The 14,266-nt window shown below is 35.2% G+C and overlaps 3 protein-coding genes across 3 annotated transcripts; all 3 read right to left on the reverse strand.

The window, feature by feature from the left end:
* Positions 1 to 1,226: 1,226 nt before the first annotated feature.
* On the reverse strand, positions 1,227 to 4,097 carry LOC114725304 (endonuclease 1-like). Its single transcript, XM_028911805.1, has 9 exons — positions 3,984 to 4,097; positions 3,065 to 3,245; positions 2,705 to 2,812; positions 2,560 to 2,615; positions 2,378 to 2,461; positions 2,147 to 2,242; positions 1,973 to 2,037; positions 1,809 to 1,882; positions 1,227 to 1,671 (listed from the first exon to the last, which is right to left on the reverse strand). The coding sequence occupies exons 1-9, from the start codon at positions 4,095 to 4,097 to the stop codon at positions 1,547 to 1,549; spliced, it is 903 nt and encodes a 300-aa protein (XP_028767638.1). The 3' UTR covers positions 1,227 to 1,546.
* A 1,915-nt stretch (positions 4,098 to 6,012) lies between these two features.
* Positions 6,013 to 7,221, reverse strand: LOC114725308 (putative lipid-binding protein AIR1). The gene is made up of 2 exons (XM_028911809.1): positions 7,071 to 7,221; positions 6,013 to 6,324 (listed from the first exon to the last, which is right to left on the reverse strand). Exons 1-2 carry the CDS (start codon positions 7,185 to 7,187, stop codon positions 6,013 to 6,015), a joined length of 429 nt encoding a protein of 142 aa, XP_028767642.1. The 5' UTR covers positions 7,188 to 7,221.
* Positions 7,222 to 9,192: 1,971 nt separating this feature from the next.
* LOC114725309 (endonuclease 1-like) lies at positions 9,193 to 13,315 on the reverse strand. The gene is made up of 9 exons (XM_028911810.1): positions 13,196 to 13,315; positions 12,213 to 12,467; positions 10,308 to 10,524; positions 10,143 to 10,198; positions 9,964 to 10,047; positions 9,669 to 9,764; positions 9,509 to 9,573; positions 9,337 to 9,410; positions 9,193 to 9,233 (listed from the first exon to the last, which is right to left on the reverse strand). Exons 1-9 carry the CDS (start codon positions 13,313 to 13,315, stop codon positions 9,193 to 9,195), a joined length of 1,008 nt encoding a protein of 335 aa, XP_028767643.1.
* Between the last annotated feature and the right edge of the window lie 951 nt (positions 13,316 to 14,266).

The raw sequence follows: 14,266 nt of genomic DNA on the forward strand, positions 1-14,266 counted from the left end.
TTCTCTTTTGATCACCTTTGAGTCACAAATTAGCACTGCCAGATCTGATTCCAGCACAAAGTTTTATGGAAAGTAACAACAAATTGGAATACCAATAAGTTCTACCTCATCATGATGCATTGTGAATAGAAGAATAAAATAACTATGAAGTATGATGAACATTTGTGGCTTATTCTGTTCAGGAGAAGAGATAAACTTATCTTCTATTTTGCAGAGATGGGCGTGGTTGTCTAGTATAGGGACACGTAGCAGAACCTGTTCCTTCAGCTTATTACACTTACGTGTAGAGTGAGACTCCACAATTTACCTCTTCAATTTGCATTCTTTTTCGAGAGAGAGAGAGAGAGAGAGAGAGAGAGATTGTGGTCTCTACCAAACACAAGTGTGGTTTCCTAGGTAACATGTTCTTCCTTTGTAGTACACGTGTTAGTTAAGCTGAGTACTATATCAGTATACCACCCAACTTATTAATCCAGCAGCCCTCAATCCCATTGGATCCTATACAGTATATACAGAACTGAATAATCAAATTCTTCAGATCTTGGTAAGTTTCATATAACACCAACAATACAAAGACGGGAACGAGAGGCAGAGAAAATTGAAAGCAAGTTGTAGATGAAACTTTGGATCTTTCTAATTGAAAATTTTCTCGGTTTTATCCTTAATTTCTTAAAACCAGATCACTAAAAATCTGTTTGAAAGAGGTATATATGACTATGTAAATGGGTAGTGCCCAAAACAGTATGAAGAACTAATCCTTCTGCTGCTTATATCAGCAGATTTTACGCACACTTGGAATTATCTTCATAGGATGCATGCACCTCTAAGACTAGCCCTAAGGTAATAAAAAACATACCTTAGTTAAAATACGCTATTTGTCTTCCACTGCATAACTTTGATGTTATAAGAATTCTATGTGAATGTTTATTGCATTAATTTTGAGTATGTCCTACATGTATTCTCTCCTTCATATAAGGCATAATTTTTCTCACTTTCATAACTTTAGAAAGTCGCTTATGATCTTCTCAAGCTGGTCCTGACAATCCTTGACAATATCATGGTTAGTACACCAGTTCTGATAAACTCTCCTTGAATTTTATAGTAGTAAAGTTAAAATTTTTCTTACATTTTTTATTTTACTAAATGATCGTTGCATGTCTTAATTCTTTTAGGCCAATAAGTTTAAGTTACATCTCTTATCTGAAGACAAATACAAGAATCAGGCATAATGACAACGAAATCATTGAAGTATTAATAGTACAAAAGAATCCCTCCATGTTTCAACTTGTTAAATTGTATAAAAAGTGGAAGTTCAAATCAAGTTCTACAACGTAACTTTTATTTGTTGCCTATGGTAGTGGCTTTATTTGATCAACTGCATTGAATTGCATCTTATGAATTTCTCATTACACGAATGAATCTGACATACTTTCTTTTTCCTTCATCCCGCTAAATGAAAACTATGATTCGCAAATACCAAATGATAGGAAATGACATTAGACAACAAACATTTGTAGTCGCTATCTGTGGTGGTTATTAGAGTGCTTTAAGTTGTAGCCACAAAGCCTTCTTGGGCGTCCCCGAACACCTGGTTCAAAATCATGGCCAATCGAATCCCACCTTGGGCTATTCGTTTCATGACCCATGGCATCCTCGTATTGAAGTAATCATCTGTATATAAAATTACACACACACACACACAGAGGCTTAAGTATCTCATAGTTGTGATGAATCTTTGTTCAGCTTTTGCTGATGTGAATGGAATAAAGATTGTGTGTGAACTTGACATTGTTAAATAATTATCTTACCTGCTAGAGTCATACCAGCTTCAACCCCTTTGTAAGCCCATTTGCAAGCTATATTTATGCTCTCTTTTGCCCACCTGTCCATTTAAAAACAAGAGCATATAAGTATGATGTGAGGGGGATCTAAGGTTTGTCTGGGAGAGGCAATATGTTGAGGAATCTCTCACCTGTCTACACACTTAGAGAGGTCATCACAGTGACTCCAAGATGGAACATCATCTGACCAGATACCCTGTTAACAATTCATCGTACAAGTGAATTTGAAGTGTTTGGTTAATTTTGTTCTATGGTAGCCCTAGTTAAGAGAACTATGTGTTGAAGCTAGTCAGGTTGTGTCTTACATCTGTGTAGTTCCCCTCTAAATCTTCCAAGAGAAGGTTCAAATCCTTTTCATAGTAATCTTTTAAAGCAGTGACAATGACCTCTTTGTCCCAGACCTGAGGTCAGAGAAGGAAAATCTCCTGTCATTTGAAGTAACTTAAAAATTGGCGAAAGAATTAATGATTTTGACATTTTTTTCTTTGGCTCTTCCTCTGTTTTGGAGAAAAACTGATGATAAAGATGAAACTTACATGGTGGAGATTGGATTTGCGCCTGAACCAGCGGAGTGCTATGGTGTTGCCTCCTTCGTCACTGGTGAATCCAACATGCAATGGCTGAAACAACAAGAAGAATTCCATGGTAACCGAAGAAGCTCACCAATTGGTAATAAACCATGCAAGAATTAAGAGTTGAAGGGAAATGATTGAGAAACCTGATGAATATCTCCCACGAAGTGAGACAAGAACAACAAGGCCTCAGTCATATTCTCTGCAGAATGAAGAAGCAACCCATGAACAAGAACTGTGAAATTTTTCTTGGAAATTAAAGGAGAGAGTGAAAAGGGAAGAAGCATATACGTCGAGGATCGCCAGTGCCTTCTTTATAATGAAGAAGTTGAGAGGTGAAATTCTTGATGGCCCCAGCAACACACATGTCCTGCTCCCCCTTAGGGTTATGGCAATCCCCTATAAATTTGTGTGAAAGATACTGTTAATGAAAATTATATATGATCAGATTATAACTGATGTATGATTTTCAACTAATTGTTAACCTATCACAATGATTATAATTATGGTAAGTTATTAATTCGGTATTAGACCTGAGTTGAGATTGTTGTCTATTCCTCGTGACCTATTTCATTACAGAGTGTTTACTTTGTCTCTTGCTCTTGTCGTTACACGTACAAATGATTGAAGAAAGATTGGAGAAGAACATACGTGAATAATCAAAAGAGCATAGGTTATCAGGAGTATTGATGAAGTGAAGAGGGCTGGTCCACCTATATTTGTGGAAAATCCTGATCCTGTCTGGCCATAAGCACAGTTCTGATAAGTCTCCTTCCACATAATCAGGCAACAATTTCTTCACTGCTTCTTCTGCCTCTGCGTCTAGCAGCGACTGTTATTCATATAATGCCACTTATATTAGCAAATATACCCATTCCATTACATCTATCTAAGATACTATTTTTAAATCTATGGGCAGGAAGTTATGTGCTTATCATATTCATTTAGGATCAAACATGTATGCTTAAGTAAAATTTAGGGGGTGCTTAGTGTCAATTGAGTCAAACGACTCAATTGGGTCAATTAGCTTGAGTCTGAGACCTCATTCAAACATGAAGGGTGGCGTTGTCACTAGGATAACTTGTCATTGACAATAATTTCTTTCTAATTAAATAATCGAGTATAGAACATTTCTGCATGGAATTTGTCATTCCTTATTTTTAATATTGTTAAGATTTTATTTTTTTTCCTTTTTTTTTTTATAATTTCTAGAAGAGGTGCACTATATATCATCTGTTATGAGTACAAATTTAAAAGAACAACCAATTCCAGAGGACTAATATATTAGGTGGTAAAATTCCTTAGCCTCATAAACTTACAAACAATATGCCAAACACATAAATCTAACTTCCCCTTTTTCATTCACTTTTTAGGAAAGACTCAAGCATGAACTAAGGGAATAAAAACAACCTAATAGCTAATAGATTGCCACTAAAAAGACTTTGAAACCTTATCTCTGTACTAACTTCTTCAAGTAAATTTTCCAAATCATTGGAGAATTAGGACATCAGTCACTTGTAATTACTGGTCTTAAGACTGTTTATTGAGGAGAAACATTATGAGAAGGTACCTGTGCAATTTTGCAGGTCAACGTATGTCCTTCTTTGCTCCAGGCAAGAGCTCCAGACACAGTCATGAGCAAAACAAAACTCAACACAAGAGATCCCCACACAAACCTACCCATCATTCTCTGTCTCTCTCTCTCTCTCTAAGACAAACTTCTATATCCTCTTCTTCTTCAGGAACTTCAGATGCCAGATGAAACAAGCTTTATGTATGGGAGTCCTAATTCATAGCTAAGAATATATATACATATTGAACGGTTTTGATTGAGTGCAAGTTTTAATTGTTTAAGTACTATCCCTCAAATGTTGACTTTGATGAAGGGCATATTCGATCTGGTACGTATAAGGCATCAGCAAAACTAAATAATATATATAGTAGACACGAAATTCATGTGCAATATAATTATGTGTTGAGATGTTCATCCAAGATTCCCTTTGTTTAACTTACTGATCCATCATCATATGAAACTATCCGATCCAAAAGTATTTATATGGGGAAACTGATGATTAAATCATATTATATATATTATGATTATATTAATTTTTAAGCCACATGGTTAATTAATTTATTGAGGAAAAATTATTTTCTCAATTATTGATTGAATGAAAGTTTGAATTTTTTAAGTATTACCCCTCATTGTTGACTTTTGATGAGAGGCATATTCTGATACGTACTAAAACAAAATAATATACGTAGCAGACTAGAAGTTCATTTGCAATATAATTATCTCGTACAGAAGTTGAGGTTAGGTTTTAAAATAGATTTACATGTTGAGCTGATCATCCTATATCCATATGCTTATATGCCACACTTCTCTTCTTCAATCAATATGATCATATTTATACATACTTTCTCCCGTTCTCAAGGAGAAACATTATTTTATCCTTTTTATTATTAAGACTACTACGGACGTGAGATATTTGTTACATCTTTCTGCACGTTACTCTTGTTTAATGTTGATTATTTTGCTTCGAAATTATAGCATATGGGTTTATAAAATATGAAAAAAAATTGACGAGTGACTTGTGATAGTGAGATGCGTGCCTTGGTTGTTATTTTTGATGTTGATAAGAATGAAATAGAATATTGTGCGAAGGAAAGAATATAGTACCGTAATTAATTAAGACAATTAATGTCCTAATAATTTAGTAGGTGTGTAACATCCATATGTGAAAGAGAATAAATTATGTAAATGATTAGAGATAATGTTAAAACCCAACCTTTAACTTCAGTCGACCATTATTAAATGGTTTTGATTATTACAAAGAATATTAACTTATTTCAATCTAATTTGTTAATTGATTATGGCTAATCAAAATATTTGCTTCATGTGTGTGCAGTATTAAAAGAATTTGAGATTGACGAAGACATTGGTCAACGGAAGGAAAACATAAAAGGAAAATGTCCATTGCATAATGCAAAAGTAAACTTGATCACATGCTTATCAATGCAGCGCCATGCGAAACAGAGAGAGGAAGACCGGATGATTTAACAGTGATATGCAATTTAGAACCTTGGTCTTGTATTATACTGCCTTGGATCCTAATTATAAGAGTCAGTTGACTAATTTGAGGAGATTAGGAAAGTAAGTTGAGTTAGTTATTTATTCTAAATAGTGTTATCTTTCCTAAAATATCCTTGCTAATCAAGTGTATTAACTAGAACTATAATTATTAGAAGGATTATCTTGAAAAAAATTAAGTAAATATGAGAGACAAAGTGGATTGAAGTCTTATATTTAGGGTCAAAATAAAAGTCAAACAAGGTTTTATATCAAGGACAGGAGGTAGTGTGTGTGTGTGTGTATATATATATATATAGTTTCTCGGGGTCAGCTGATTAATTTATCAGTCAAAAACCAGCCTCCAGGGGAATCATAGATCATCGCAAAAATGTAAACTTTTTATTGATACAATTTAATTGTCACCTAATGGAATGATGAGGAGTCTTCCAACCATCAGAGAACTACAATATATCAAGAACTTATTAACGCTGCAATCCGAAAGAAAAGAGAAATCTCAAGAATAACTCAATTAAGCGCGATGAAGCCTTTTTGGGGACGCTGCCTTTTTCTTTTGCACAGTTCCTTTTCCACAGTACTTGAGAAACAAGTCCACTTTAGTGGCAACGTTAAGGTCGATACCTAAGACGTTGGCTTTAAAGGCGGCGCAGAGGCACACGGCGGCTTCCAGGTCCAGACCCTGAATCAGGGAACACAGGTTCTTTGGTAGCTTCCCCAGCTTAACGTTCATGAGACCAAACAAGTCCACACGTCGGCCACGATCGGCTTTGGCGGAGCAGGTGGCGGAGGTGGCGGCTGGACGAGCAGGTGGATGAGACGGCGGCTGGAGGAGGAAGGCGACAACGCATGAACCGTTAAGAAACGGCAGAAGAGAAAAATTAAAAGAAGGTTTTAAGCGAGATGGATAAAATAGGTATGGCTGCGACAGATTATTTATCTCCCCGTTAAAAATCTCGACTTGGAATGAGAGAGAGAGAGAGAGACAGATTTTTACCTTTCTTTCCTTCCATTTTTTCTAACCATATACACTTGCTTCTCTTTCTCCCCTCCCCTGAATAAACCCTCCTCCAAACACTACTTTAACCTCATAATAAACCACATTTTTTTTTTTTTGAGTGAGATTCCCAGGATACAACTTATAACAATGCATCTCCATTTGTCAGTTTTTTAAGATGTGCTCTTCTTTTAAACTTCTACTCACATAGTAGTAAATGAAATAGTAAATCTGTCAACTATTGTAGGATAAGATAAGTTATCCATCCTCATATCATACAATAGGCTTTCCTAAAACATATTTTGCTAACTATGATTAAAATTTGTATCACTGATTTCAGCGCACATCAAAGTCACAAGTCTAATTTACCTTTTTCACTCCCTTTTCAGAGGAAAAAGATCTTTTTCGCATGCCAAATATGAAATACCACTTAAAAGACCTAGAAGCCGCCAAGTCAATTTCCCAAATCACTGGAGATATAGACATTACCTGAACGGTTTCAATCGCTTGTAATTACTGATTTTAAGACTTAATCAATTTATTGAGGAAAAGCATTATATCAGAGGTGTACGTACCTTTGCAATTCTGCAGGTCAGCGCACGATCCTCTTTGATCCGGCCAAGAGCTGCAGGCACAGTCATGAACAAAATAAACCCTACCAACGCAAGAGATCCCCACACAAACCTGCCCATCTCTCTCTCTCTCTCCCCACCTCTCTCAGCTTAGACAAACTTTTTATCTCTTCTTCTTCTTCTTCAACAAATTCATCAAATGCAAGATAAAACAAGCTTTTAGTATAAGACTAATTTATAGCTCAGAGAACATATAATACTACATGTTGAAGGGTTTCCAATTCGCTGACGAGGGGGAAGCACGGGGCGCGTGAATTCTGGTGTGAATCAGTAAGCACCACTTGCAAGGCTAAATACACCAAAACTAAATATAATATACATATATAGCAGACTAGAAGTTCATTTGCGATATTATTATCTTGTATACAAAAGTTGACGTTTAGGTTTCAAGACCTATCTACATAGGTAGCCAATAAAATTCATTTATAGACGTACTCTTTCCGGTCCCTGAGGACACCGTGTGAGATATTTATTATCCTTTTTTTCCCATGTGATTACTCTCATTTAATGTCGGTTCATTTTTGAAAGTTACATCATGTGCGTTTAAATGATGATAAGGTTTGGCTTTTCTTTTTAATTTTCAGCTATAACTAGTGAGTTTTAAGCCTCTTATTGTTTCGATGATAATATCAGAATCGTCTGATAAAAAAGATTAGAGGAGGGTTTATATATGCTACTTCTGGTTCTAATTATAAGAACTAGTTGATTAATTTGAGGAGATTAAGAAAATAAGTTAAATTAGTTATTTGTAATGAATATATATTGTCTTTCCTGAAATATTCTTACTAATCAAGTGTACTGACTAGAACTATCATTATTAAAAAGATTTTTTTAAAAAAAAATATAAATATGAGAGACAAAATAGATTGAAGTCTTATATTTAGAATTAAAATAAAAATTAAATGAGGTTTTGTATTATGGATCGGAGAGAGTATTTCGTGACTTACAAAAATGAAGACGCACGCTAACCAAAAACGCGTTATTCTTTTTATCATCATCATCATCCAGTAATTCAGCTTGGAAGCATTTAGCCGCCTGGAAAGAACGTGGTGATAAACTTCGAGAAGTAAAAAATAAAATATGAAAAAGGAATTGACGAAAGACTTGTGAAGTTGAGATGCCTTATTGTCATTTTTGATGTGGACAAGAATGAAAGAGTATTCTCCGAAGGGGGGAACATGCTCAATTGATGTCCTAATTAATAATTTGGTCGAAACATCCATACAGTTGGCTGGCCATGTGAAAGAGAATAAATTATGTAAATGCTTAGAAATAGATAATGCTGGAATTCAACCATTGAATTCAGCCGATCATTAAATTCAGACGAGAGGGAGAGCAAAGTGAAAGCTGAAAACGAAAGATTGGAGCTTTCTGATTGAAAATTTTCGTGTTCTTATTCTTATTTTTTTTTGTTAAAAGGAGATTAAATTAAACCATCTATTATTCCAGGCAAATTATCAGAGTGCTTTGGCCAAGAAGATAGAGGTTTCATCTTTGCTTCCATCTCTTTGTTAAGATTAATATCAGCATTTGATGAATTGGTACTTCATCTATATTTTAAGTTACTTCATCTATATTTTAAGTTCAAAATCCTTTCATGGGAAAGCAGTAATGGTTATACTTGAGGTTTTCAGTTTTGACAGATATAAAAGATTAACCTGGTCAAGTGTTTTCTTGCAGATTGTTGTAGCTAATATTAGAAGAACATGAAAATATCTCATTCTCTTACACAACAGAAATTTGGGCAAAGGTTATATAAGAACATCATATTAATCTCTTTATACAGAAAAGATGTCAGAATCTGGAAACAACTTTGTTGCCTGTGGTAATTGGCTTTATTTGATCAACTACAATGAATTGCATCTTTTTATGAATTTCTTATACACGAATGAATACAACACACTCTTTTTCGACAAGGAATGACATAAGTATAAACTAGGTTAGACAGTTAGTTTTTGCAGCCCCCCTACCTGTGGTGTGGTTAGAGTTCTTAAGTTGCAGCCGCAAAACCTTCCTTAGAGTCTCCAAACACCTGGTTCAGAATCATGGCCAATCGAATCCCTATTCACTTCATCACCAAAGGCATTCTCGAGTTGAAGTAATCATCTGTATATAAATTACACATACACACGCATAAGCATCTCTCACGGTTTTGCTGATGTGAATGGAATGAAGATTGTGTAAGCTTGACATTGTTGAATTGTCTTACCTGCTGGAGTCAAACCAGATTCAACCCCTTTGTAACCCCATTTGCAAGCTATTTGTATACTCTCTTTTGCCCAGCTGACCATGCAAACACAAGCTCACATCATATAAATAAATACATAATTTGAGGAGATTTAAAATCTGTCTGGGAGAGACAATGTGTTGAGGAAGCTCACCTATTTACACAGCTAGAGAGATCTTCGCAGTGACTCCAAGATTGAACATCATCTGACCAGATACCCTGTTAACAATTCATCATACAAATTAATTCGAAGTGATTATGGGATAAATCAAATCAAGAAACTATTTGTTGGTGTTTGACAGATTGTGCCTTACATCTGTGTAGCTCCCCTCTATGTCTTCCAAGAGGAGGTTCAAATCTTTTTGATAATAATCTTTTAAAGCAGTGGCAATGATCTCTTTGTCCCACACCTGAAGTAACAAGGGGTAAAAAAGAAGAAGTCATGACGCATGAAGTAACTTGAAAGTCGGCAAAATCTAAGTTGCTATCAGATCCTTTACCAGATAAACAGAGGACCAATATACTCAAGAGTTAAGGGTCTTGACTTTTTCTTCTTTGATTGTTCCTCTGTTTTGGAACAAAAAAAGCTATGATAAAGATGAAACTTACATGGTGGAGATTGGATTTGTGCCTGAACCAGCGGAGATCTACAGTGTTTCCTCCTTCGTCACTAGTGAATCCAACACGCATTGGCTGAAACAACAAAAAGAATCCCATTATAACAGAAGCTAAGAGATTGGCAAGAAGCTAAGCAAAAATTGGAAGTCGAAGAGAAACAAGCCAGAAACCTGATGAATATCGCCCATGAAGTGAGACAAGAATAACAAGGCCTCAGTCATGTTATCTGCAGAGCGAAGCAGCATCGGAATTGAAGCAACCCATTAACAATAAAAGTCAAAATATTTCATTGAAACAAAGAAGGGAAAGCGAGTGTGAAAAGAGGAGCAGCATACGTCGACGATCACCACTGCCTTCTTTATAATTCAGAAGCTGAGTAGTGAAATTCTGGAAGGCGCCAGCAACACACATGTCCTGCACACCATTGGAATCATGGCAAGAGCTCCAGGCACAGTCATGAACAAAACAAAACTCAACACAAGAGATCCCCACACAGACCTGCCCATCATTCCCTCTCTCTCTGAGATAAACTTCTATATCTTCTTCCAAGCTCTATGTATCAGAGTCCTACTTCATAGCTTAGAATATGTATACATATAGAAGGGTTCTCAATTGATTGAGTGCGACTTTTAATAGTTTAATTACCATCCCTCAAATTTTGGCTTTGATGAAGGGCATATTCGATCTGGTGCGTATAAGGCATCACCAAAATTAAATAATAATATACAGTAGACACGAAGTTCATTGCAAGATAATTATATGCTGAGATGTTCATCCAAGATCCCCTCTGTTTACATCGTCACATGAACCTATCCAATCCAAACCTTTTTATAAATATAGGCAAAGTCAAATTAAATGATATTTTATATATTTTATGATTATTATTTCAATTTTTAAGCCACATGGTTAATAAACTTATGAAAATTGTCTTCTCAATTGTTGATTGAACGCAAGTTTTAATTGTTTAGTATTACCTTGCAATGTTGACTTTGATGAGGGGCATATTCTGATACGTACTAAAACTACATAATATTCGTAGTAGACTAGAAGTTCATTTGCAATATAATTATCTCGTACAGAAGTTGAGGTTAGGTTTTAAAATAGATTTACATGTTGAGCCGATCATCCAAGATCCATATACTTGTATACCATACTCTCTTCTTCAATCAATATGATCCTATTCATACATGCATACTTTCTCCCGTTCTTTAAGGAGAAATATTACTTTATCCTTTTTATTATTAAGACTACTACGTACGTGAGATATTTATTGCATCTTTCTGCATGTTACTCTAATTTAATGTTTATTATTTTTCTTCGAAATTATAGCATATGGATTTATAAAATATGGGGAAAAAAATTGACGAGAGACTTGTGATGGTTAGATGCGTGCCTTAGTTGTTATTTTTTGATGTTGATAAGAATGAAATAGAACATTGTGTACGAAGGAAAGAATATAGTACCGTAATTAAGTCAACTAATGTCCTAATAATTGGGTAGGTGTGTAACATCCATCGTTGGCTATCCATGTGGAAGAGAATAAATTGTGTAAATGATTAGAAATAGATAATGTTAAAATCCAGCCTTTAACTTCAGTCGACCATTATTAATTGGTTCTGAGTATTACGAAGAATATTAACATATTTCAATCTAATTTATTAACTGATTATGGCTAATCAAAATATTTGCTTCGTGTGTATAGTATTAAAAGAATTTGAGATTGACGAAGAGATTGGTCATCAATGGAAGGAAAGCATAAGAGGAAAATGTCCATTGCATAATGCAAACGGAAACCTTATCAAATGCTTATCAATGCAGCGCCATGCGAAACAGAAAGAGGAAGACCCGATGATTCAACAGTGATATGCAAAAATGTCCATTGTATATTATATATATTGGTCTTGTATATTATATATATATATATATATATATATATATAAAGTTTCTCGCGGTCAGCTGATTAATTTATCAGTCAAAAACCAGCCTCCAGGGGAATCATAGATCATCGCAAAAATGTAAACTTTTTATTGATACAATTTAATTGTCACCTAATGGAATGATGAGGAGTCTTCCAACCATCAGAGAACTACAATATATCAAGAACTTATTAACGCTGCAATCCGAAAGAAAAGAGAAATCAAAATAAAAAGCTCAGCAGAAAAGTGGAGATACTCATAGAGGCATTGAACTAATTAAGCGCGATGAAGCCTTTTTGGGGACGCCGCCTTTTTCTTTCGCACAGTTCCTTTTCCGCAGTACTTGAGAAACAAGTCCACTTTAGTGGCAACGTTAAGGTCGATACCTAAGACGTTGGCTTTAAAGGCGGCGCAGAGGCACACGGCGGCTTCCAGGTCCAGACCCTGAATCAGGGAACACAGGTTCTTTGGCAGCTTCCCCAGCTTAACGTTCATGAGACCAAACACGTCCACACGTCGGCCACGATCGACTTTGGCGGAGCAGGTGGCGGCTGGACGAGCAGGTGGATGAGACGGCTGCTGGACGAGGAAGGCGACAACGCGTGAACCGTGAAGAAACGGCAGAAGAGAAAAATTAAAAAAAGGTGTTAAGCGAGATGGATAAAATAGGTATGGCTGTGACAGATTATTTATCTCCCCATTAAAAATCTCGACTTGGAATGAGAGAGAGAGAGAGAGAGAGATTTTTACCTTTCTTTCCTTCCATTTTTTCTACCCATATACACTTGCTTCTTTTTCTCCCTTCCCCTGAATAAACCCTCCTCCAAACACTACTATAAAGTTTAACCTTGTAATAAACCACACTTTTTTTGGAGTGAGATTCCCAAGATGCAACTTATAACAATGCATCTCCATTTGTTAGTTTTTTAAGATGTTCTCTTCTTTTAAACTTCTACTCATACAGTAGTAAATGAAATAGTAAATCTATCAACTATTGTAGGGGAAGATAAGTTATCCATCCTCATATCATACAACAGGCTTTCTTAAAACATATTTTCCTAACAATGATTAAAATTTGTATCACTGATTTTCAGCGCACATCAAACACACAGTCTAGTTTTACTTTTTCCACTCCCTTTTTAGAGAAAAAAGACTTTTTCGCATGCCATGAAATACCACTTGAAAGACCTCGAAGTCATCAAGTCAAATTCCCAAATCATTGGAGATATAGACATACCTTAAACAGTTTCAATCACTTGTAATTACTGATTAGGGAATTAAAAACATCACATGAGAAGTGTACGTACCTGTGCAATTCTGCAGGTCAGCGCATGATCCTCTTTGCTCCTGTCAAGAGCTGCGGCAGGCTCAGTCATGAACAAAATGAACCCTACCAACACAAGAGATCCCCACACAACCCTGCTCATCTCTCTCTCTTTTCCCCCCTCTCTCACTGAGATAAACTTTTTACGTCTTCTCCTTCTTCTTCAACAAATTCAAATGCAAGATGAAACAGGCTTTTAGTGTAAGACTAATTTATAACTCAGAATATATAATATGTATTGAAGGGTTTTCAATTCATTAATTGTAAGTATTAATTGTTATTAAGTATTACCACTCAATATGTTGACTTTGACGAGGGGGAAAGTATCACCAAAACCAAATATAATATACGTATATAGCAGACTAGAAGTTCATTTGCAATAATTATCTCATACAAAAGTTGACGCGTTTAGGTTTCAAAACCTATTTACATAAGTAGCCAATAAATTCATTAATATACATACTCTCCCCGGAACTTGAGGAAACTCTGTGAGATATTTATTATATTGCTTTTCCATGTTATTACTCTTATTTAATGTTGGTTCCATTTTTTTTTTCAAAGTTACATCATATGGGTTTAAATGAAGGTAAGGTTTGGCTTTTCTTTTTTATTTTCAGATATAACTAGCAAGTTTTAAACCTCTCTTCATTGTTTCGATGATAATATTAGAATTGTATTATAAAAAGGATTAGAGGAGGTTTATATATATTTCGTGACTTACAAAAATGAAGATGCATGCTAACCTATTCTGTTTATTATTATTATCGGCAAGATTCAGTAATCCAGCTTGGAAGCATTTAGCCGCCTAGAAAGAAAATGGTGATAAGTAAAAAAATAAAATATGAAAAAAGAATTGACTAAAAGCTTGTGATGTTGAGATGCCTTATTTGTTATTTTTGATGTTGATGAGAATGAAATAGAATATTGTCCGAAGGAGAGAGTATAGTTAATTAATGTCCTAATTAATAATTTGGTAGGTGTAAACGAACATCCATATCGTTGGCCGGCCATGTGAAAGCGAATAAATTATGTACCGTAAATGCTTTAGAAATAG

This window comes from Neltuma alba, unplaced genomic scaffold (assembly GCF_004799145.2).
Source record: "Neltuma alba isolate B1F8T4 unplaced genomic scaffold, ASM479914v2 tig00012241_pilon, whole genome shotgun sequence".
Classification (NCBI taxonomy): Eukaryota; Viridiplantae; Streptophyta; class Magnoliopsida; order Fabales; family Fabaceae; genus Neltuma; species Neltuma alba.